Source organism: Tachysurus fulvidraco, chromosome 2, assembly GCF_022655615.1.
Source record: "Tachysurus fulvidraco isolate hzauxx_2018 chromosome 2, HZAU_PFXX_2.0, whole genome shotgun sequence".
Taxonomy (NCBI): Eukaryota; Metazoa; Chordata; class Actinopteri; order Siluriformes; family Bagridae; genus Tachysurus; species Tachysurus fulvidraco.
In genome coordinates, this window is record NC_062519.1 from 17,246,995 (window position 1) to 17,270,920 (window position 23,926).

At 44.4% G+C, this 23,926-nt stretch overlaps 4 protein-coding genes and 1 long non-coding RNA gene across 8 annotated transcripts; 2 read left to right on the forward strand and 3 right to left on the reverse strand.

Moving 5' to 3' along the window:
• Positions 1–330: 330 nt before the first annotated feature.
• Positions 331–1,880, reverse strand: setmar (SET domain and mariner transposase fusion gene). Its single transcript, XM_027155809.2, has 2 exons — positions 1,633–1,880; positions 331–1,258 (listed from the first exon to the last, which is right to left on the reverse strand). The coding sequence occupies exons 1-2, from the start codon at positions 1,729–1,731 to the stop codon at positions 503–505; spliced, it is 855 nt and encodes a 284-aa protein (XP_027011610.1). The 5' UTR covers positions 1,732–1,880; the 3' UTR covers positions 331–502.
• Positions 1,881–2,599: 719 nt separating this feature from the next.
• brk1 (BRICK1 subunit of SCAR/WAVE actin nucleating complex) lies at positions 2,600–4,900 on the reverse strand. Of its 2 annotated transcripts, none has more exons than XM_027155812.2 (3): positions 4,701–4,900; positions 4,103–4,185; positions 2,600–3,490 (listed from the first exon to the last, which is right to left on the reverse strand). In XM_027155812.2, exons 1-3 carry the CDS (start codon positions 4,816–4,818, stop codon positions 3,464–3,466), a joined length of 228 nt encoding a protein of 75 aa, XP_027011613.1. In that variant the 5' UTR covers positions 4,819–4,900; the 3' UTR covers positions 2,600–3,463. The 2 variants fall into 2 exon arrangements, with proteins under 2 accessions (XP_027011613.1, XP_027011614.1); XM_027155813.2 differs by having other exon boundaries at positions 2,600–2,827; positions 4,701–4,889.
• LOC113648575 lies at positions 4,795–7,447 on the forward strand. 2 transcript variants are annotated; one of them, XR_003441954.2, is made up of 4 exons: positions 4,795–4,921; positions 6,042–6,143; positions 6,229–6,301; positions 6,866–7,447. It is a non-coding gene; the product is annotated as an uncharacterized LOC113648575 (long non-coding RNA). The 2 variants fall into 2 exon arrangements; XR_007139250.1 differs by lacking the exon at positions 4,795–4,921 and having other exon boundaries at positions 5,526–6,143.
• Positions 7,448–7,496: 49 nt separating this feature from the next.
• gpx1a (glutathione peroxidase 1a) lies at positions 7,497–8,976 on the reverse strand. The gene is made up of 2 exons (XM_027155810.2): positions 8,689–8,976; positions 7,497–8,146 (listed from the first exon to the last, which is right to left on the reverse strand). The coding sequence occupies exons 1-2, from the start codon at positions 8,956–8,958 to the stop codon at positions 7,796–7,798; spliced, it is 621 nt and encodes a 206-aa protein (XP_027011611.2). The 5' UTR covers positions 8,959–8,976; the 3' UTR covers positions 7,497–7,795.
• Positions 8,977–9,882: 906 nt separating this feature from the next.
• On the forward strand, positions 9,883–20,094 carry LOC125140035 (testis-expressed protein 264-like). Of its 2 annotated transcripts, XM_047807077.1 has the most exons (4): positions 9,883–10,431; positions 14,782–14,838; positions 15,315–15,536; positions 19,771–20,094. In XM_047807077.1, exons 1-4 carry the CDS (start codon positions 10,171–10,173, stop codon positions 19,855–19,857), a joined length of 627 nt encoding a protein of 208 aa, XP_047663033.1. In that variant the 5' UTR covers positions 9,883–10,170; the 3' UTR covers positions 19,858–20,094. The 2 variants fall into 2 exon arrangements, with proteins under 2 accessions (XP_047663033.1, XP_047663040.1); XM_047807084.1 differs by lacking the exon at positions 14,782–14,838 and having other exon boundaries at positions 9,891–10,431; positions 19,771–20,089.
• Positions 20,095–23,926: the final 3,832 nt, after the last annotated feature.

Consider the following 23,926-nt stretch of genomic DNA (forward strand, 5'->3'; position numbering starts at 1 on the left):
AATTAGTCATTTAGGAACTCTGAACTTTCCAAAAATTTACATTTGATTTGGGAATTATAAATTACCTGTAATGACATGTGTAAACTAATATTAATGAGTGTTCCACAGTTAAAGGCATTAAGGTGTGTAATACCTGGATTTAATGTCTATGAAACATTCTCCATCTGGAGGAAACCCTCAGAAACAGAGGGAACATGAGATGACCCAAACAGTAAGTAACCTGAGTTTATATTGAGAGCTGTGGGGCGTCAGCATTCCCATCAGCGTTCCCATCAGCGTTCTCATCAGCGTTCCCATCGGTGTTCCCAACAGGACACAAACAGCTCTGAGTCTCTGAGATATCATTTAATAATGACTGTTTCTTTAAGACAGGCTGCCAGATTGAATACAGGTGAAACATGTCAGCTGCAATACTTATAAATGTGTGTGTTTATAACGTGTGTGTTCATAACGATTGCATTCTAACCTATAAATAAGGTACGGAATCATTTCCCGACTGTATCTAGTGCAGAACTGAAAAGTCTAAAGGTAGAAAGCCAGTACAGTTGTGTGCACCACACAGACACACTTTCCTCTGGAGATCTCCTTCGGCAGAAGCATCGGTTCTCGGCGCATGTCCTCCTGAGTAATCGAAGGTGAGTTCCTCGCCTGGCTCTATGTCTCGTCTGGAGAAGAGGCCCAGTCTGGGCACCAAGGAGTGCACACGCACAGGCACCATGGTCAGGTTGGGCTGGCAGGAGTGGTTCAGAAAGCGCCCCACGTTGCCGAAGGTGTCCGGATCCACAAACGTCACGCCGGTCCTCAGAGAGCCACCGTGTTCCTGCACGGCAATGATGTAATTCTTATCTTCAGGAGTCTGAGACAGCTGCCTCCTCCGTGCCTCCTCAAACCCGATCACCTCCCCGGCGTACTCGCACACAAAACTGCCACGTGTGATGGCTTCCAGGGTCATGACCCCCCAGCCACGGTTCTCTGTTCGGAAAACACAGACGCGGGTTTGCAGGCCATTCTGGACCACGCGAGACTGGCAGGACTCGCTACATGCACACAGGGCATTACATTCAAACACAGGCTGGCTGTAAGAGGCACCCGACTCCTCTCGCTGCACCAGTAAGCCTCCCTCGGTGTACGCCAGGCCGAAACGCAGGCACGGGCAGCCGAGCAGCTCACAGGACACAGAGCGACATGAGCAGCCTGGCAGGGTCACTTCACTCGGGTCAACATCACAGCCCAGACCCTGAATGTTCTCTGGAGTGTACTGAAGCACACACACACATATACACACACACACACACACACACACACACACACACACACAGTGTTAACAACTTGTATAGTAAGAAAATCTATCCATAATAAAAAGAGACCTGCTGTTTTCAGTGTTTTAATATATATATATACAATAAACATTACAATGTTTAAACAAGACATATACATTTCTGAAATACAAATGACACACGTGTAAATAAATAAATAGAAATAGTATGAGTAAGAGTCTCTGCTGCCATCTAGAGGCTATCTACGGAAACGGCAGCATAGACACGATGGAAAACACAAAACAAAATCAAACAAAAAGCTGGTTATGTTTTTAAAATAAAATTATAAATGAACAAACAAAAGGCGAAAATATACCTGGAAGTTGTGCAAACTGCCTTCAATCACGTCTTTTTCGATGCAAACTGGGACATTTTCCAGACCTTTGCTGATGTCCCCTCCGTATAAAGTCAACATGATCCTTTATACAAGCATTAAATATGTTAGAGGACACTTTATACAGAGAATAAAACTGCTTTAGTGATGATAATAATAAGACTAAAAATCTTATGTATCTCGTGACAGCAACAAAAACACAGAGAACCGGAAACAGGAAGTCGGTAAACTACAACAAATGTAAAGTCCCCTAAACACCAACCTTTATTATTATTATTATTATTATTATTATTATTATTAATAATAATAATAATAATAATAAACATATTAGTGTGGAAGTTTTTATCAGTAAACAGTACAAAATTGTAGAATATCCAGTGAACCTCTGACATAAAACAATCAATAACTGAATCAGGAATAAAGAATAAAACACATGGGAGCGAGGAGTAAAGATTAATAATCTATGGTTATGGTGTTTATTTTACTCTAACAGCGTGAAGTGGTCTCTTACACCACAGCAATGTGTCGAACCGATAACCTGAGCAACACCTTCTTACCTAACAGTATTGTGATCTGTGGCAGAAAATGACAGACATATAGACACCTCGGTTTAGCAATAGTCTCCCTCACAAGTAACATACAACATGGAAGTTGTGGCCTAATGGTTAGAGTGTTTGACTCCTAACCCGAAGGTGTGGGTTCGAGTCTCGGGCCGGCAATACCACGACTGAGGTGCCCTTGAGCGAGGCACCAAACCCCAAAACTGCTGCCTGGGCACAACATAAATGGCTGCCCACTGCTCCGAGTGTGTGTTCACGGTGTGTGTGTGTGTGCACTTTAGATGGGTTAAATGCAGAGTACGAATTCTGATTATGGGTCACCGTACTTAGCCGTATATCACGTCCTGAATGAATAGATATGTTCATATGACAAAATGACCACACACACATAAGAGTTATGTAACATGTTTATTACTATTATTATAACCACAATACATTGAAGAATGAGCATTAAAACACGGGAGGCCGCTGACAACTTCCGCACGATCAAAATTGGCACTTCGGTAACTCTTCCGGCCTCTCGGTCCTCACGCTCGCTGTGTGAAGATGTGCTATTGCGTGAGAAACCATCACAGGGCAAAGGTGTTTCTTCAAACGCAGGCTTTTGCATCCCAACACTTACAAAATATATACAGAAACTGGTCACACACACACACACACACGGTGTAGAGTGAACAAATTCTACTTTTTGTTTTAGAAAAAAAAAGAAAAGGAAAAAAAAAAACCATTTTGAAATACTCCTTCTCCTCCCGACACCCCCCCCCCCACGTCGAACACTCTCGCTTGTTCTCTCGTTTTATCAGATTTTTATGGTTAGTGTCTGAATTATCCAGTTAATAATGATATCTGACCGATTCTACTCAGGATACGATGAAGTGCAAGCACCACAGAGACAGTAACAAAAAAACAAAAAACAAAATAAAGCACCCACATAACATCTGTTTCAGATTGAGGCAGAACATTGTGGGAAATTAAAATGGTCACAGATGAATCATGGTCCCACGTGTTAAAGCCGCAGTGAGGAACTGCTACAGCCGGACCTGAACCTTTTGAACCGTACAAATACCTAGAGCTTTTTACTTTTCCTTTTTTGATACCCAAAGGTGTGTATCACAGTTCCTAACTGGGGCTTTAAGAGTCTGGTTGAAAAACAGTCGCTTGGGTCTTTAAGGTGAATCAGTACACGAGAAAGGGGAGGAAAAAAGAAAAAGAAGAAGTGTGGCCATTTTGTCTCGTCCTCAGCATCAGGGAGGTTAGGTCAGCGTTTCCCCTTTTGTAACCTTGAACAAAGAAAGTGACAGTGAGTTCAGCTTGCTGGGAACCGTTTTGCAACCAAATCATAAAGTGAACGCTGCACGCTGTCGAATGCGACAGGTCCTGTGGGGTGAGTTAGACAGCTAGTGAAGTACATTAACAAGACCAGGAGTATTATTACTGTTTCTAACGTTGTTCTCGCTTCACGTCACACGTTAAGAATCTTCAATTCCGACTTCTATCTTTATATTCATTTCATTTGACCATAACCGTTGTTCGCGAGCCTGGAAAACGCACCGTTTGGTCAAACAGGATCATCAAAAGGGCATCGAATCGCTCTAGAAAGACATTTCCGTTCCTTTTTAGTATTTATAACACAGTTATAACACTTACGAGGTGCGTCCAAACTCACACTAAACACGTTTCGCTACACGTCACAACGTGCGTGTTCATGTACGTGACGGATAAAAACCTGAATTTAATCTGAATTTCGAATAAATAAAACAAATAAAAGTGACCGTGTCTCTGGTGCAAATTCTGATTGGTGTTTTAAATGAGTTCATATCCTGAGCTTAAGATTAGATTAAATAAATTGAACAAGCCAACGGATGATGACTTTTATGACTTTTCCCACTCACTCTGGCCTCGATGTACTCGATCCTTCTCTCCAGAGCAGTGAGCTTCTCGTTCAGTGTGGCTAAACGGGACCTGCAGGACATATCTAAGGAGGAAAGATTCAAGTAAAACAGGACTTTAGTTAATTCTACAATCAATTCTAGTCATTTCATTCATCAGAATTCAACAGAAATGGAGCTGAAACGAATTAAACCTGCATCTAAACATTGCAGGTCGTCTTACATAAACCAGCCCTAGTAAATAATTCAGCTGTAAAGACATTTGTGTGTGTTTTTATATGAATTTCTCCTCTTTTAACTGGAATGTCATGAATAACGTCGTGTTTCTGATTAGCAACGCTGTGTTGTTGTGCTAGTTAGCTTACTAAAGCTGGAAGGTGATCGATAACACGTCTCTGACACCGTGCACACGATTAACTCGGTGTTTAAAAGGTTTGAGAAACACTAAAGGTTTATAAACGAGTGTTTAAGCGACACAGTGAGATGTAAATAACAACACAGGAAGCTACAGCTAGCCGATTAGCCGACTAGCCGCTCCTCATCTCTGACATGCTAACGCGGTTAGCATTACAGCGGCGGTTATTAGGATGAAGGAACCCACCAAACGAGTTAAGGAAGTCGGCTATTTTCTTGATGCTGCTCGTAATCACTTCGATATACTCGCGATTCGCCCAATCCTGGTGGATTTCTCGCTGCACTGGATCTTCCTGCCCGGCCATTTTCACTACAGCTGCTTGTGTGTTAGCGAGGCGTCAAAACTTGTTGCTCACGCGCGCCTCCTAGCGTCAAACAACCGTAGACGCGCAAATCGATTCTTCATTAGTGAGTCGGTTCGAATCACTAAAACGATTCGAATCATATTTCTTTCTGATTCTTTTCGAAAGTGTTTTGATTATGTTTCGGAATTTACAATGCAAATTCTATTCGTTTTTTTTTCTGTATGACATGTTTTACTTTGTTTAGCATGGTTAAATGGATGGTTTTTTAGGCTCAATCTAAGGCATCGAAACGTGCCATATTAGAAAAGAATCCTTGTAAAAAAAAGAATCGACTCTTTGCTTCGCCAATAAGAGCAAGGAAAGAACCGAATCTTAATGAATCGAACGGATTTAGATCCGATACTGTAAGTGAACAGAACCGAATTGGTTACAAACAAATTTGAGTTGAAATGTAACAGAAACAGGTCTCGTGCGTGTAGAAAGTTTATAGTTTACAGCTTAAAGTATGTTGTGCTGTAAAATTTAGAAATGAATTAAAACTCAAGGAAAAAGGGCAAGTAATGTTAGTTATTGTTTATTGAACTTCATTGAATTAGAATATTGCTATCTAGTTTTCAAATGTCATGTTGAGTCTGTTTAGGATCATTAATATTTAATTTAGTGTAGTTGATCTTATTCAAAGAAGCTAACATGTTACCTTCAAGAATGAAAAGAAAGTTTGCTTTAATAAGTTTTGTAAAAAAAAATAAAAAAATTTTAATTGATTTATTAATTAGACAGAATTGCATTCATCCCAAGGCATATTATTGCAAAAGAAAAGAAATTCTCCAGATAATGTTCTCAGATTTTGTTTAGATATAGTTCGGTTTTTCGTTTATCTGAAGTTTTAAATCTATATAAATCTAAAAATGATACGCACGAGACATAACGCACGCAATAAATTTACCTTTAAGTCACTGAACACTGTTATGATAAACATTTGAACAGAGGTGGGAGTAAGTCACACATGTGCAAGTCACAAGTAAGCCTCAAGTCATGAATGTGAAGTCAATGTCAAGTCGAGTCTTTTTTTAATATTCGTCAAGCAAGTCTCAGGTCTCAAATTTGCGACTTAAGACTGACTCAAGTCAAGTCATATGACTCGAGTCCCCCATCTCTGCATTTGAATACTAATTAACTTGTGTATGTGAAAAAAAAAAGCATTTAAATCCATGTCATGGCAGCTGAGACGATGCAGACAAGGACTGAGCTGCTTCATAAAGCTGCTTCTGCCTCGCCCTGACGGCCTACAATCCTGTCCTGACACAGAACAGAGCTGAGTGCAGGTGTGTGTGCTGTGGGTTTGACGATTAGCTTTAATTATGTGTATTTTAGCAACTCTAATTATTCTCCATACCTTTTGTGGTCCAGACACGACCTGAAGGCTTTTACTGTCTCTGTTCCTGAACCAGAACATCAGGATCTTCCTGCACATACAGTATAGGTCAGTGAGACGTGTTATAACACTTTACCGCACTTCTTATCATGGTAATAACAAAGGTGTTACTGTAGTTTTTATTATTACTCCTACGTATTAATATTGTATTTTTATTTAACACCATTTGTTTTTGCATTCAGTCATTTTAATCACTGAAGCAAACCTTTTAGTGTATGCAGGCAAGCAACCAGCAAATAAAACTAAAAGAACTTTCAGGAACTTGTATTTTAGGAGATAATCAGGGGGAGAAAATTGTTAATTTTTGAAAGTAAAAAAAGGGTTAAACAATTTAAAAAAACAATAATCATGATCATGATTAATACAATATTAACTTAATGGTTAATTAACATAATAATCTTTGTGGAGATTATTTTCTTAATTGTATTTAAGTACCGGTTTAATTTTATTTTAAGTGGAAAACACTCAGATATTATTTTGAATAAGAAGTGCAATGCAACAAACTAAAAAATAAAAATGAGCTCTTAATAAATTGCTTCATGCTCAGTGCCATAAATGTATTCACTATCATCCAGCTGCATTCACGTTCTGTAATTCCTCCTGTTTCCTTAGTGAAGAGAGCCCTGGCATGAAGCTTTTGGAGGAGCTTATGGCAAAGCTGGAGTTTGAGAACGAGTTAAACCGAGTGTGTAACAGTTTCTCTGTGAACGGGAACACACCGCCGGGACATGAGGAGACAGCGCAGGAAGTGAAGACAGTGGTGTGGATGAAGGAGCTTCCGACGGAGAAGATGAGAAGGACATGAGTCTCATGGACACAGTTCTGGACATGGAGCAGGACTACGAGCTTTTACCTTTAATATGACCTAATATTCATTGAGGGAAGATGCTTATATTTATTTATTTATTTATTTATTTATTTATTTATTTATTTATTTATTCAATGCACTATAAATCTAGATAAATCTGTTTTTGAGAATTTTCTCTGAGTTGTGACCTACTCCATTAATAGGTTGGCTGATCAAAGATGGGAATAATCTGATGTTGAAACTTATATTGATATATTATACCTCCAAAAGGTTTTTTTGCCTTCGGAGGATACACGAGAGTCTTACAACCTTATACCGACTGCAATAAATACTTAATCTTTAATCTTCTAAGATCAGGCTTTTTCCTGGCTACTGTGCCCCCCTGTACACACACACACACACACACACACACACACACAATGAAAAAATCATGAATATTTTGGAAAGTTTATTTGATCTCAGACAGTTGGATGGAGAAGCTGAGCTCTGCTGTACGTGGCTAAATTAGGGTTGTTAAATAATAAGTGTTTACGTTCACATCCACCACCACCCCAATTTCAAGTGGTGACTTCATAAAGTAAACTTCCTACAAAACAGCCAAACTCTAGCCAAGTCGGCACAGTCAGCTGAACACAAACTACCATCTTTCCCTGCAAGATGATAAGACGGGTGTGGCCGTGTCACGCCTCTGTCTGATCACAACCCCATCTGAGGCCATGCCGCACCATGATGGCTTACTCCACTTTCATAAGGAGCTCTTTAATGTCAGCCTCGATGTCACTGGTCTGGACGCTCTTGCTGTAGCGCTTGAGCGGTTTTCCGTCGGGGCCGACGAGAAACTTCTCAAAGTTCCATGAGACGTCATTCCTGCACACGGGACTCCAGATGATGAACTTGGGGTCGGTCATCAAAGCCTTAGGGTTGTCACTGGGAAAGGGAAGTTTCTCCTTGAGGAACACAAACAGGGGGTGAGCGTCTTTTCCGTTCACAGCGATCTTTTCCAGGAGCTGGAAGCGAGGCTCGAAGCCGTTCCCAGGACGCACATACTTCAAGCTGTTCAGAATTTCTTCGTTCTTGGTGTTTTCCTTGTTTTGAAAAAAAAAATAAAGAGCAACATTCATCTAGGCTGTTACTACAAAGAATCACAGTTTCAATTCAATACTCATCCAGTCCTCGATTACTTGCTCTAATTCAATTCAATTCCATTTTATTTCGATAGACTGTGACATAAAGAAGCAATACAGATGTTGATTATTAATTAGAAGGAGAAGCTGATGTTCTAGGATCATAATCATTACCTTTCTACAAGTGTATAATAAAATTGTATACAAGTGGATACTAAAGTCAAACAGTACTACAGATATACAGTTCAAATCTACAGTAATCTGGTAAGATGGTCTACCAAAAGAGCACAAGTTTTGGGCATGAGCTGTTGTCAGGTTAGAGAATTGAACAAACTCGTTTACACTTGAATTAGACTTTTATGTAATAGACGAGCAAATAAACACACACACACACACACACACACACACACACACACACACACACACACACACACACACACACACACACACACACACACACACACACACACACACACACACACACACACACACCCGTACCTTACCTGATGGCCGAACTGGTTACAGGGAGCTCCCAGCACAACAAGTCCCTTCTCCGAGTACTTGGAGTGGAGCTCGTTCATCTGAGTGTAGTCCCTGACCGTCATGCCTCAGAGAGACGCCACATTCTCGATTAGTACCACTTTTCCTTTAAGCGAGGAGAAATTAAGAGTGTCACCTGACAGGAGCTTGGCTGAAAGGTCATAAAAGTGCTCAGTCATATTGACAGGTACGGAATGAAAGGTTTCTGAACACGGCTTTAGTCTGAAGATCATTTTAAGTTAGAGCTTGTGTAAAGGGGCGGGACATGGAAAGCAGTGGGCCAGACTTTGTGCACACACACACACACACACACACACACACACACACACACACACACACACACACACACACACACACACACACACACACACAAATCTCTGTCTGTCTTGCCAATCTGCATGTTCAACAAAGTGCTGTAATAGTTCATTACAGTCAAGTGAAGAGTAATGAACAACACAGGCCCCTGTGCACAAAGCACGCTCCATAACGACAGTGTTAAGGTGTGAGTCCTGCACAAAGCCCTGACCTCAACCGTACTGAACACCTACTGCACCCTAGACCTTCTCACCTGATCTCACTAATGCTCTCATGGCTAAACCTATGGAGAACCAACACCCATGGGTTTGTATTGGAGTTTATAGGTGTGGTGGTCAGGTGTCCACATACTTATGACCATGTAATGTATGTATTTGTACTTTTACTGTGCATGATTTACCTAGAAAGATACATATAGTGTAATAAGAGTATGAATTAAACCAAATTAAATGTACACGAGTGGTCAGTGAACTACAGTAGTGTTTACCATTAAAATCACACACGTGCGCATAAGAATAAAGGAAGGATATGCGTCTCAGCTGCGCAGCATTGATCGTCTCGAATAAACGGACTGAACCAAAAAGTTATTCACTGCATTAAGCTCTTTTAAACGTAAACCTTTTGCCACAGCACCACAAACATACGCGTTTAAATCTATAAGTCTGTCTTTGTATTTTACACAGGTCGTGCTATATTAGTACACGGATTCGAGTTTGTCATTTTTTGCCGTGTTTATAATGGTTTGTCCGGAAAAAAAGACCGTTAGGAGGACCGTTAAACGGGCCGTATATCAAATGTCACCTCGCTCACTAGGTGCACGTGCCTAGCGCAACAGTAACTGCGTCACTACTTAGTGCCCTACACGAACACTGAGTGATGCTGTTGGGATCGAGCCTAGTCATGGTTTCCCACGTATTTAGGGAAGTGAAGCAGCAGCAGCAGCAGCAGCAGAAACCAGGACACTGATCAGGAACTAAAATAAGAGACGTAGCTTTGATTTGACAAACCGTACACTGTCGCTAGGCAACAACTTGACACGTGACACACGATTGGTCAAAGTCCTTAAGCTCATCATCTAGACCAAGTCTGCAGTCATCCATCCATTAATAAGTCATCCTTGAGTTTTGGAGATGTGGGAGTTTGTGGACTGGGGTGTCACTGGGTTCCTCTTTGTGGTTCTCCTGCTCTTAACCTGTTCTGTGTATGTGGTTTATTCCGGCCTGCTGACAGAGATCCACATCAGCACCGGTTCCTCTCCTGTAAAAAGCATGACTGTAGCTTATAAATACAAACAAGGACCTTATAAAGATTCCAGCCTGCTGTTTGCTGAGAGCTGCAGAGTTGCACCAGAGCTGCCCACAGTAGGCGTCTTCTACGATGATCCAAAGAAGGTGAGGGACGTGGAGGTGCAGGACATCTCACAGCTCCATGGTCCATGAGTTGATCCTGAGCTCAAGTTCTGTGCAGGTTCTTCACTTGTTCCTTCCTGGTTTCAGAGTTTTCTCAAACTCTGGCTAGGTCTGTGTGTGGATGTGGATGTGAGTAAGCACGGTTGGTACAATCGAATTGGTGTATCATCCACTGTGTTCTCTACCTTCGTGCCTGTTCCAACATGCACATGGCGAACGAACGAACGCTCTTCAACCTGAAAGTCCGGGGCTAGACGTGCTTGATACTACGTTCTTTATACAGAAAGAATTTTTGACCATGTGGCAGGTGGTTTCTAATGTTACCAGTATGGATGCCCCACTGTTGTGAACTGCACAACGTTCACCAGCTCCTACAGAACTTTGGGGTTAACGTCAGAGATGGCGATCGGTCATAAGTGCTCGCCGTTAGCGGTGTGCGTCGGGAAAGAAAATGAAAAAAAGCTAAGCCATGACGATTAACACGATTATATGACATTGACTTACACTTTCACATCAGTGTAATGTCAGTACATTGTGTTTCAAAAATATTGTATTGTACAAATCCTGAGTGTGTGAAGGTGGTGGGAAGGTTTATAGCTCAAAAAACAAACAAACAAAAAAGAGATCTGTAATATATATAAGAAAAAAAACCTTAAATATGCTCACAATTGCCCACAACATCGTATGTGTGTGTCCAACACCACTATGTGGAGCTGTTGGTACAGTAATCCCAGAGTACTGATCTCTTTGGGATGTATGTGAGAGGATTATTGCTGGGTGTGATTATTCAGATATAGGGAGATCTGATAGAACCTGGTTGTGTTTACACATCATCTCCTCTTTCTAAACGGGCGTAACGTTTGTGCCCGTGACCGAACGTACTCACATGCAGGCAGGAATATGCAATAAAACCTGATATGAGATTCGAGGATAAAATTTTGTGGGCCTGAGCTAAACAATGCCATGTGTTTGTTGAGTTTTAGATATATGAATAAACGAACAAAAATAATATACGGGAAAAAAGTCTCGAAGAAGAAATTATAATCGGCGTGATCACGAACGTGGAAAATACCGTTCAGAGCATCACGTTGTTTTTTTGCACGAACGACACGAAAAGACGAGCGGATAACGTCCGTATACAACAATTACAGACTACACCGTTAAATTGAATCAATCGTGTGATATGTATTTTAAATCCGTTCGGCGATGGATCGACGTCACATTTCTCTTAGCAGCTATAGACTGAAGGTTGGCATCATCCCCAGAGATGTCAGAGATCTCAGTTTGGCTCATCTTTCCTTTCCACTTTCCGTCCATATCCATATCCGAATCTACATCCATTGGCCGGTGCTGTTGCCATGGCACTAATGTGTCCACATCGTCTCGGCACAAATCCCTGCTGGAATGCAGAGCGAGTTGGACTGACAGCTCTCCTGCTCCTGCGCTGAAAGGCTTTTTTGTCACTGGCGGCCTCTCTATTTTTCTTTTCCCAGGCCTCCAATTAGCAAACTGCTTCTGTGCACAACTACGGCTAAGTCTTAATCCAGCTCGGCTAATTGGACTAATGATACCGGCTCGTTAGTGGAGGGGCCTGGAGCACCGCTGCCAATCTCAAGGTCAGAAGCCTGAAAAGATCTGCTTTAAGGACCTGGAGAAGAAGTGCAGGAAAACAGTGATCTCTTCTGGAATGAGAGCTCCTGTCTGCCCTTAGGCACTTGTCTTCATTAGGCTAAATAATACAGCGGGAAAGGAAGAGAAGGAGGAGAGTCACTAACCTTAAGCAGGTTCTCATGGGTGAGAAAAATCAGGGCAACTTTGTCATTTGGCGAAGCGAGTGAAAGTGTGAGACCGAATCGTATTCTCTCACCATGTCTGTTCTGACACGACAAGCCTGACGCTCAGCTCAGGTTGCGAAAGGTCTGCGTGATAAGGTTGATCGTTATATGGCTTGCTCTCCAACGTGACACGCTCGCTCTAGTACCGCGTCTGCTAATTGCTACACTCTGTCAATCAAAGCATGTGGCAGACAAGCACAGCAGGATACTCCATCAGTGTGGCCTGCTGTCTGACTCACTGCGAGTGTCTAGTGGAGGAAAAAAACTGTAGTGCAGCTGTTGCCGGTACGAGTGCAGTCTTCGGCCTGGCCATCTGGAGCTCTGCAGATGTCTACAGCTTCAGCGTGGAATTCCACGAAGTTGGATTTAATTGGTTCGATGCACTGAATGATTTATAAAGTCACACCTCAGGTACTGTCCTCTTAACACGCTGCCCTTTAATCCCCACAGTCAGGGACGCGTAGATGTACGGCGCAACCTACACCGTCTTGACAGGTGCATAGTTTTCAACAGGACTGCAATACTCTGCCTCGTCCTACACACGTTTTCCCTCCAGTTGCATCCAGTTTTAGGACTTTGGGGAAAGAAATGTTCACAATTAATGGCAAACTATTGACTATAAGCAAATGTAATACAGATGCAACTTTACAGTGGCTTCATGTGTCCATCGAAAGTCTGAAAATATCCGGAATTAATCTCATACCGCTCTCTACTATGCCAGCATTTACACAGGCAGCGGGAAAAGTAAAGCAAACAGATGGATCGAGAAAGCAGGTCGTTTCCAAAGGGGTTTATAATAAAAGATAACTAGCTTCGGTTCCCAGAAGGCCTTGCGTTTCACGGGTTTTACTAAAAATCCCAAGTGCCTCTCGCAGACAGGAAACATAAGCCTCGGAAATGGAAGCCAGTCTGCATCCGGTGATGTCTGGTTCTATGCTAAACCATAAATATTTCCCTCCATCACTCCAGACCAGTTATGAAGTGAATGATGGAGCTGAGGATGAGGAACTATCACAGGCCAAATTCCCATACCTCGGTGACGTTTCTCCAGCTGGGTCTCTTTCCATATTTCTCTGTAGGTTTGAATAGGAAGTAGGAATGTAACGTACTGTAAAGCTTCTTTGGGTTAAACTCAGAGACAGATAAGTGGAGCAATAAACAGATTCAGGAAGCGGCATTGTGTACCACACCTCGTCTCTAATACTGTACCGAAGAGCCGGGACAGTGTGTTGGACTCAGGAGGGGGCGAAGTGAGACAAATCTCTGCTCGGTCACCGTGCACGATCAATTAGTTTTAAACCATGACATCTTTACCTGATTTTCCTCACATGACATTCATCACTTAGACTGAAATGACCTAATCTGGTCTCGTACAACTCTCCCTTTTCCTCATCTTACTACCTACAAAAGTGGTTACACACCACAGTTACTCCCCTGAGCATTTATTATGTCTGTGTGTGCGTGTGTGTGTATGTGCGTGTGCGTGTGTGTTGTCCTTCAGTATGTAATCTCTCTCTCTCATTGAAGAAGGCAGCTGGGCATCTGTCCGCAGCCAGCGTACTCTCAGCAATTAGAGATTTGAAATATCATCAGCCTGCTTCCCCCCCCACACACCTTTTACACACACACACACACACACACACACACACACACACACACACAGCACCACCTGTGCCTGCTACATTTCTTTATTAAATCCTGTTTGTGTTTTAATTCATTTCATTTCCCTCTCCATGTTTGTTTCCGATGGAGCGGCTGGTCCTCATTAGGCCACTTTTCTCTTGGTGACTCATCCTGTGTGTGTGTGTGTGTGTGTGTGTGTGGAGACTATTTGTTTTAGCCCCCAGCTGGGTATTGAGAGGAGAGAAGATGTAGTTGAGGAGGAGCCTGTGTTTACACCTGACAAGGACTCAGTAAGGGCTTCTTCAAGATTGTAGGGAAAAGGCTCCTCTAATTGCTGCCTTGAGGTGTAAGGCTTTTTTGCAGGCCTTGTCTGTGGCTTTCTGGTGAAGCGACGGGTGAAGCGACGGGTTCGCCGCAGCAACGATAGGGAAGTTTTCACGAAAGTTTGTTTAAAAGTGGTCAGTGCGCCTGCCTGTTATTTTTCAGCTAACAACAAATGACAAGAAACTGGTGATGAATAGAAAGGTAGAATTTCTCTTGGTGCAACTTGCATAATATTTAGGAACTCAATGTCAAAAATGATTATTTATTTGGAATGTTTCTATTGCATACATTAAACCTATCAAAATAGTGTATTTGGGGAAAAAAATGTCTCTTTTCTTGCATTTAAAAATAAACAGGTAATATTTCACTGTCACTCTTTTGCTGTGGCTGACAAATAAATCAGTTTTACCTACTAAAGATATACATAGTGTTTACAAAAGGGCAGGAACCTCAAACGAGAACCTGTCTCTTCGGGGGGACGGAGAAATGATAAATCATTTCAGTATTCGTTCATATACAGAACTGAGTCTGTACTGTATGGCCTCAGCAGGGAGGTGAGTCGTCGGCACAGCAGATGTTGGACTGCACGAGTCTTTGTGGTTTCCAGGTGAGATTTTTCTGATCTACAACAGTAAAGGATAATCATACGCATAGATAACTCGGAGATGTAATAGCCGTAACAGCAGAAGCGGGAGTAGAGCAATTAGGCTCAAATCAGTCCGATCCTGAGAAACGGACGAGCCGTATTACAGCATATAAACAACCCGCATTGCCTCAGACGTTACAGAGAACATGGTTAAATACAACAGGAAAAAAGTTGTGTTGTGATTAGAGTGCATGTGGCAGGTGTAGCTATGAAAGCGTAACTAAAAAGGAGAAGCAGAAGGTAACACAGGCATAATTATGGACGTTTATAGCAGAAAGGCAGTGGACCTAGGACAGAGCCTTGTGGAACACCAAACTACCTTTGTATGCAAGTCACCTTTAACGCCGAAAAACTCGAACGCTCACGTAAAACATAAGCAACAAAAGCTTGTGTTTGGGTCATTTACTACTTTAACCAGCACTGTATGTATTTTCCAGGTGCCTGGTCCTGAGTGTCGTTGTGCCGTGGGCAGTATCCTGAGCGAGGGCGATCAGAGACCAAACGCAGAACTCCAGGAACTCTATGAGAAGTTTGGCTTTCGAATCTTCACTTTCCCAGAGGTCACCCACGTGGTCTCGTCTCGTTTCCCCTACAGAACCCGGCTCTCCGTCCTCCTGGGAGTGTATAGGGTTTACCCACAGCTCGACCGCTATATTAAGGTAAACTCGGGCTATATTGCAATTTTCCCCAGCTGTCACTCACTTGAGTTAGAAGTGTACAGAACCTACTGCAATAGTTCGAGAGTTACTTTTTCGTGGCTACGTCGGAAAGTAGAAGCGCTCAAACTACAGTACACCGAGAAAGATTTCTTGTAGAATAACAGAATAAAATAATAGAATAAAAGTTTAAAAGGTCACTTTTTGAGTTTTATAACATTTACCGCAGCAGTAACTCTAGACATGTTTGACATAAATACTTGGACATATGACGAGAGAGAGTGCTGATCTGAAATGAACTCTAGCCTTGAACATTCCTTCATCATTGTTTTCCACAGAGATGAGAATTGAGGCTATGGAGAAGGTGGTGAGGGAGCTTAAAGTATGAGAGCACTGAAAAGCAAGATTTTCTTTATGTTTTATATCGTGAATGTAAAATCGCAGGCATTCTGTCAAAGTATCAGTAAAACATTTGAAATTTGACTTTATTGTTTAGATAGTATTTAGGAGTATTTAGTATTTTATTAATGTTTAATTTAATCGTACGTGACCAATCTTCTTCAGTCAACGTAAAAAAATTCCTAATTCCGTATTTAAGCCGTCGACTTAAAAATAAGACGCGAGCGCCAGTAAATAACTTGCGTTAATACCGAAATACTGCACAAATAAACGTGCACGTGAATAACGTGCAGTAAAGTGCTATGGCGCTTTCACCCAATCGGTATCGACTCACGTACAAAACCCCTGTGATTTGTGGTTGTCCAAGTTGCTGTACACATCAGTAAGTTAACAGACTTAACGCTTTCCCCCAGGAATCCTATTTAAATCACCTGCGTTAATTAAAACATCGTTGCTGGAGATGGATACTGAATTTCAAACAGGATTACTGCTAAAAAAACATGATGCCAGAAGCGTGTCGGTGTGTGTGTGTGGATGAGAGATATGATGCTCAGTCACGGGCTGCCGTTACTCGCCGCCGCCTTGCCGTTTGGGTTGAATGGGTCCACATCAGATGTCACTCCACTTAAAAACAGTATGAAATTGCTTCCTGTCCAGAAGCCATGCTGAAAAGTTTCAAATCTGTAGTTACATATAAAAAAATATCCTTTTAGAATTCCCCTTTGCTTTGTACGCACAAGATCTTGCCCTAAACTGACCCAGTGGTTTTCTTGCTGTATATTGGTCCACTTCAGTCAGCAACAGATCTGGGAACGTAACCGAAATATATACGTGTATATAACCGGATGTGAAAGCCAATTGCCCTTCATTTAGTCTGCAAATGTTAATTGAGCGCTATATAATTTTTTGAAAGGCAAGTTTCCAGTTTGACGGCGAATTAGTCCTTTTTAAAGGCCGACATCCTGACACGTAAAGACCTGCGGGGAATTATAATGGGGAGATTTCTCCGATCCGGCGTTGTCTGAGCACGGCCGTCTCGGGGCGACCTTTTCACAGCCGTCCTTGAGTGGCAGTTTACTTTAGAAGAACAGATTTCGTTTTGCTCTCCCTCCGAACCTTTCACCCGTAAAAAAGCAAAAGGGTATGGTCTTGCATTGCCTCTAATTTCAGTCAATATAATATCGCACACTTGGACACATCACTGAGAAACTCTGGTTTCTTCTTTATGGAGCGCCGGTCACAACAGCCAGGATAATGTGAATAAAACACAAGACTGGACGTGTGTGCATTTGAGAAACGGCTCCATATTTGGCAAGCTAATTAGTCTTGTATTATACAAGTGTGACCATAACTACTAATAAAGCATAGCAGGAACTCAGGAACTTGAAGATTGACCCAAAATAACCAGAGCTGATTTTTGTGTGTGTGTGTGTGTGTGTGTGTGTGTGTGTGTGTGTGTGTGTGTGTGTGTGTGTGTGTGTGTGTGTGTGTGTGTGTGTGTGTGTGTGTGTGTGTGTGTGTGTGTGTGTGTGTGTGTGTGTGTGTGTGTGTGTGTGTGTGTGTGTGAATGTATGTGTGTGTGGGTGGGTATGTGAGTGAATGTGTGGGTGTGTGAATGTGTGTGTGTGAATGTGTGGGTGTGAGTGAATGTGTGTGTGTGTGTGAGTGTGTGTGTGTTTGTGTGTGCGTGTGTGTGTGCGTGTGTGTGTGTGTGTGTGTGTGCGTGTGTGGTCGTGTGTGTGTGTGTGAATGTGTGTGTGTGTGAATGTGTGTGTGTGTGTGTGTGTGTGTGTGTGTGTGTGTGTGTGTGTGTGTGTGTAAGCACATGTAAACAGAGAGAGCCTTTTGATAGCGACTCGTGGTATAAAGCAGACAATCGGTCCCCGGAGATTTTCGACACCCCTCTGTTGCCATGGCTACAGATTAATGCTCACTGTAGATCCTGGACCATAAAGATCATCCATAAGGCTTGTGGCCACAGAACCAGCATAATGTATAGGTGATAAAGTGTTCTGTGCTGCCGACCGGTTTTCTACCCTGCTCTGTCACAGGTGTCGATCTTCTCCACCCATAAAGTCCATAACCACATGTCCCCAAGTGCTGCGGCACTGACCTTTATAGACCAAAGGAGGCATTGCGTAACTACGTTCTACTTTCTCGTCGTTTATGCACAAAGGAGACAAATAAGTCTGAGACCCGTCAGGAAGATTTTTGCAGAGGAATATTATAACACCGTACAGCACATCCTGTATAATCATCCTTTTGTACTCACATCGTATTGTTTTTCTCCCTACTACAAATACCCAAGCTTGGATTATTTTATCTCTGTTAATTGCGATAACGAAGGAACGTTCTTCAGACTGAACGCGCGACACAGTGTTACAGGGACAAATTGGACAAAATAATTTGAACACCGACGAAACTTGGAACATCTCTTTATGAATAAGGTGTCGGACCACCGCTTGCATTCGATACGGCGCGGTGGAATTTTGTACCGTTTATCAAGCAGAATATCTTCTAGTTTCTGCAGTGAAGTTGGAAAAGGGAATCTGCTTCTCACGCTTCTCTTCAAAATGTCCCCACATTGGTTCAATGATATTCAATTCAGTCAGGTGAAAGGCTGGTGCTCCTCAAACCAAGACTGAACTGTGTTGTCTTTTGGGATAAGTGCATTATCTTGAAAAATTGCATCATCGTTTGGAAACATCATTCGGACCCTTTGGCTGCATCTGATCACTTAGCATTTTCAAATGCTTGCTGGCAGTAACGCGACATCTCGGCTAACCTAACGACGGACAGCATAATACCTAGATATGGCCACCTAAATCTTCACAGATCCTCCCCCGTGTTTAACAGTTCTACTTTTCTCCATCCATAAACTGGCCCTGCTGTTAATAATGTCACTGATGATTCTTTTTTTTTTGCATCGGTGATAATCACAACATTTAATTTTTCACAGTAGCCTCCACAAATAATATTAACCTGTATAACGATGGGTGTTCACATTATTTTGTCCAAGCCCTGTACGTATTGTGTACTTTTTCTCACCAGGATTTTATTCCTGTAAATCTGACAGAACTGCAGCGTGATCCGTGCCTCTGTACTTGTAGACATACTGAACGGATTCAGGTGCCTGTTTTCTTTAACAGTAATGTCTTGTGGTGATGTACGAACAGCCTGAGAGTCCCAGCTTAGAGAAGTTATCACTGTCAGAGAGAAGATGTAATCAGCACAGTCTGCAGTCTAGTTGCATCTCTCTCTCACTCTCTATCTCTCTTTCTCTCTGTCTCTCTCTGCCCCCCTTTTCTGCCTCTCTCTCTCTCTCTCTCTGCCTCTCACTCTCTCTCTGCCTCTCTCTCTCTCTCTCTCTCTGCCTCTCTCTCTCTCTCTCTCTCTCTCTCTCTCTCTCTCTGCCCCCCTCTCTCTCTCTCTGCCTCTCTGCATCTCACTCTATCTCTATGCCCTCTCTCGCTCTCTCTGCTTCTCTCTCTCTGTCCTCTGTCGCTCTCTCTCTCTATCGCTCTTTCTGCCTCTCAATCTCTCTCTGCATCTCTCTCTCCTCTCTGCCAGCTCTCGCTCTCTACTGTGCTCTCTCTCTCTCTCTCTGCTCGCGTCGCTCGCTCTCGTCTCTTTCTCTCGCTCGCGTGTCATCTTCGCGTTTCGCGTTTCGCTGTCGCGTCTCGAGCGCTTGTCGCTTTCGTTTTCGCTCGCTCTCTTGCGTCTACTCTCTACTCGCGCGCGCGCGCGCGCGCGGCGCGCTCTCGCTGTCAATCTCTCTGCTCCTGCGCTCTCTCTCTCTCTCTCTCTCTCTCTCTGTCCCTCTCTGTCGCTCTCTCAGTCTCTCGCTTCTCTCTCTCCCTTTCTCTTTCTCTCTCTCTATCCCTCTCTCTCTCCCTCCTCCAGCTGTCCTCCAGCGAGTGCATGATCGGTGTTGGAGGGCCTGGACATTATTTTGGATGAGGAGAGAATATCTTTTTCCCAAATGCCACAGTGACATTTCGGCATGATCGCTGGATCTCGGCTGTAGATTATCGGCAAAAGATGACAACAACATGAAACTAACCTTCCTGCTGGCTGCCTATCAAAAGCCTCCTGATGCTAATAGACTGTTAATGCCACACAGCGGGAGAGATTCGCGTGGGCCGCGGAGCGTCTGCCGCCGCGTGTATCCGTGGTGAAAATGAGCTGAAAACTACACTTTAAATCGCAAAAATAAGGAAGGAAAATGGAAAATGCAATAGTGACGCAGAAGGTGATGATCAATTCTCTCTGAGGGTCATGCGCTCTTGCGTGCGCGAGGGAAGGGATGTCATGCTGTAATTCTGTGGCAAAACGGATGAACAAATGTCTGTTAAACACAACAGTGTATTAGGTTAAAACTTAGAAATATTCACTGCACTAATTAGTACAGTGAGTTAAAGTACATGGCTATGATGAAGTAAGAGTATAGTATGGTCTGAAGTTAAGGTAAGTCAGTACGCGACACTGTCGACACTGAATCACTATTTCATCTTGTTTACGTTTCATTACTTGTGACTCGCCTGAAGCTGTCAGTCTGTCAGACAGTCAACCCCCTGGTGTGTAATGACAACCATCTACACCAGAGATGTGTCTGATATGTTATTCACCTCAGCCGTGTCCAACACGAGGTCGACAGACGTCCAGGAAACACTGTGTGGATTAATAAACCCTGAACTAATAAAAAACAAACAGAATTCAATCAGAAGGAAAATTCTCTGAAAGGAGACCCTGGACTTAATCTGCAGAAAAGGTCAGAATTATTAAGAAATGATTTGCATCTTTTGAGAAAGAGAATGTGACTCGTAAACTTGACAGATTTTAAAGGGATCGTAACGGTGTGCTGTCGGATTCAGTAATTCCCCACATGCAGCTGTCAGAATGTGTGAAATATTGATGGATGCAGACAACAGCAGGTATAGGAGGAAGTGAAACAATGACAACGTTGATTGATTCGCCGCGCGCGCGATCGAGAGAGTCGCGCGCTACAGATCGCGCGCTTCTAGGGATCGCTCAGCTTAGCGCGTCGCGCTCTATCTCCCCGATCGCTCGCTAACACTCGCGTCGCTCTCTCTCCCGCGCGCGCGAGCGAGAGCGCGAGCGCGCGCGAGGGCGCGCGCCTCGCGCGCGAACCACGCGCAGCGAGGGGCGCGCGCCGGCGCGCGCACAGAGCTCGGTCGCGCGCGGGATCGCGCGATCGCTCCAGCGCGCTGCGCTCGAGCACGCTCGCGCGCGCTCCAGCGCGCGCGTTCGCGCACACGCGCGATACGGGCGCGCGCGGGAGCGCTGTCTATCTCTCGCTCGCTCTCCCGTCTCTCTAGCGCTGTAACAGCGACGCGAGACGCTCTATGCTGCGCTTGCGGCTGCTCGCTCTCTAGACGTACCTATCGCGCGCTGCCCGCCAAGCTACCGAGGCTCTCGTCCACTCTCTCGCGGGATCTCGCGCGCGCTCGAGCCCAGCGCGCGCTCTTGGCGCGGCGAGCCAGAGAGCGCGCCTGATCGCGCGGAGCCGCTAAACGCGCGCAGCGGTGAGAGCGCTCGAAGCGCGGCGAACGCCCTCGCGCCGCTGCTCGCGCGAGCGCGAGCACAAACGAGAGCTCTCGATCCCGCGCGCGAGAGCGCGCGCGAGAGGCGCGCGCGCACAAGCGCGGCGGCGTTGGCGCGCGCGGGCGCGAGCGCGCGGCGCCAGCGCGCGTGCGCGAGGCGCCGGCCCGGCGCGGCGCGCGCGCGAGCGCGCGCGCGAACACGCGCGAGGGAGCCGCGGGCGCGCCGCGCGAGCAAGCGCGAGAGAAAGAGAGCGAGCAGAGAGAGGGACAGAGAGGAGGAAAAGAGGCGAGAAAGAGAGAAGAGCAGAGAGAGAGGAGAGAGAGAGAGAAAAGAAGAGGAGGGAGAGAGAGGGAGAGAGAGAGAGAAAGAGAGAGCGTAGTATCTATATCACTCTCTAGCTATTAGGATCCGATATATCGTGGGGGTCTCGTCCTATCGCTAAATAGATACTCTCTATGAGAACACTCGCTCTAGTCGCGCGAGAGGGGGCGCGCGAGCGCGATAGATCGCTCATCTATCCCTCTCTCTATCGAGAGCCAATCTATAGCAGCTAGCGGATGCGTCACACAACTCTTGCTAGCTGGCTGCTGCGTGTCGAGTCGCTCTGCTAGTCTCGAGCTCGCTCTAGAGAGAGAGATAAAGAGAGAGAGAGAGAGAGAGAAAAAAAAGAGAGAGAGGAGGAAGAGGAGAGGGAGAGAGAGAGACGCGAAAGAGAGAGAGAGAGCGAGAGAGAGAGAGACGAGAGAGGAAACAATCAGGATCGAGGGAGAGAGAGAGATAGAGCGAGAGAGAAAGAGAGAGCGCAGCGAGAGATATCGATATACAGAGTGAGAATGGTAAGATGTCCTCATTCAGGGGAGTAGACTTTTATAGACAGTAGAAAGTTAGGACTTTGTCGACAAGACAGTAGACATGGCATTCATTCACCCACTGGCATAGGTATGGAGGCGCAGGAGGCGCAGGGCAGGCAGGATCACTGTTTGGGTCACGAGACAGTGGGTGTTTTGGTGTTGTCCCTGAGCTGAGCGGTCGGGTTTTTGTTGGTGGGGTGGGTGCGCTGAATGTAAAACCAAATGGGTTATTTTAGGGGAGTTTCAAATTGGATTCTCAGAGGCTCCATTGCACCAGTGACGACTTGAGCTAGAGCAGGGACCACAAATGGTGGCCGTGGTTCAGACGTGACCTGCGAGGTACTTCAGTGTGGAACGAACACAGAGCAGTCACTTATTATCTCGGAGTTTTAGTATATTAGTATTATTATGATTATATGAGCCGAGCATAATAACAATTATTATACATACTTTCCTCATCTTTTGACTCTTCAGAGTCATTGGCTGAACTGCAGCGTGTTAGAGAGCAGATAAAAGTGTTGATGTTCCACAGGCTTTGTTTTTGGAGCAACATAAAATCCTCTAAGCTGAAGTTACAATGTTTCACCACAGTATGTTAGCCACAGACACATTACAGCGGTCTTCAGGTGGGATGATGAGAACTCTCTAGTCCAAATCAGTCAAAGAAATAGGGTCGAGTGAGGCAGAGATTCACGCCTAAGACAATCTGGACAGCTGCAGCGCCTGAGGGCAAGCTACGGCTTCAGGGTCCGGGGTGGAGGTGGGGTGGTGGCCCCATTTCCACTTCGCTGTAATTCTGTCTCCATTAATGTGTTACTGTCTTAGTCCCCGTCATAATGTAATATCTCACCCTCTCCTCGTTTCTCACCCCCCTTTTTTCTCGTTTTTTATTTTCATCTTTTGCTGCATTTCGGCCCCCACCCTTCTTTTAGCATCCTTCATTTCCACTTTTGCCTCCCCAGCCAACCCCCGAATCCCACCCTCGCATCTATTACCCCGTCACCCCCCTCCCTCCCTACATTCTTTGATTATCTTATCTCCCTGTCCCCCTTTGCTGTGCCGCACCGATGGCTCCTTTTGTGTTTTCTTCGTTTCCTATTTTTATTTTTACTTCTCTCGGTTCTCCGTTTATCACAGGCCGCACTCACAAGCCCCCGCTCACCCACGCCCACACGCATCGTCGCTCACACCTCGCCACAACGCCACCTCCCTGACCCGTCGTTTCGCTACTACTGTACTTTCTTTCTTGTATTCCGCGCTTTTATGGTCCGCAATCTTTTCTTTTGCGTTCCCTTCTTTCTCCGCGTCTTCTCTTTTTGTCCCCTCTCAACCGTTCCCCCTGTTTGTCTCTGTCTATCCTCCCCCTCTTTCTATCTCTGTCCCTCACCCTCCTGTTCCTCGTATTCACCTCCTTTGTTCCCCTCTCGTGCTTGTCTGCATCTACATTCACCAGTCCCTCCATGTAAACGTCGTGTAGACAATTCTACCCATTCCCCTCCACCACTGTTCCCCCCTTGTGCTTCCTTCTACTCTTCTCTTCTTTTTTCCCTTTCTTCTTTTATACCTTCTTCAATTTCT

Excerpts from the sequence above, each read along its gene's own strand:
- setmar (XM_027155809.2), bottom strand. The coding sequence starts at position 1,731 with ATGTTGACTTTATACGGAGGGGACATCAGCAAAGGTCTGGAAAATGTC. Across the intron at positions 1,259-1,632 it reads GCAGTTTGCACAACTTCCAG|TACACTCCAGAGAACATTCA; the intron begins GTATATTTTCGC and ends TGTGTGCTTCAG.
- brk1 (XM_027155812.2), bottom strand. The coding sequence starts at position 4,818 with ATGGCCGGGCAGGAAGATCCAGTGCAGCGAGAAATCCACCAGGATTGG. Across the intron at positions 4,186-4,700 it reads CGACTTCCTTAACTCGTTTG|ATATGTCCTGCAGGTCCCGT; the intron begins GTGGGTTCCTTC and ends TTTCCTCCTTAG. Across the intron at positions 3,491-4,102 it reads TCGAGTACATCGAGGCCAGA|GTTACAAAAGGGGAAACGCT; the intron begins GTGAGTGGGAAA and ends TCTTTGTTCAAG.
- LOC125140035 (XM_047807077.1), top strand. The coding sequence starts at position 10,171 with ATGTGGGAGTTTGTGGACTGGGGTGTCACTGGGTTCCTCTTTGTGGTT. Across the intron at positions 10,432-14,781 it reads TCTACGATGATCCAAAGAAG|GGAGGTGAGTCGTCGGCACA; the intron begins GTGAGGGACGTG and ends TGGCCTCAGCAG. Across the intron at positions 14,839-15,314 it reads CGAGTCTTTGTGGTTTCCAG|GTGCCTGGTCCTGAGTGTCG; the intron begins GTGAGATTTTTC and ends TGTATTTTCCAG.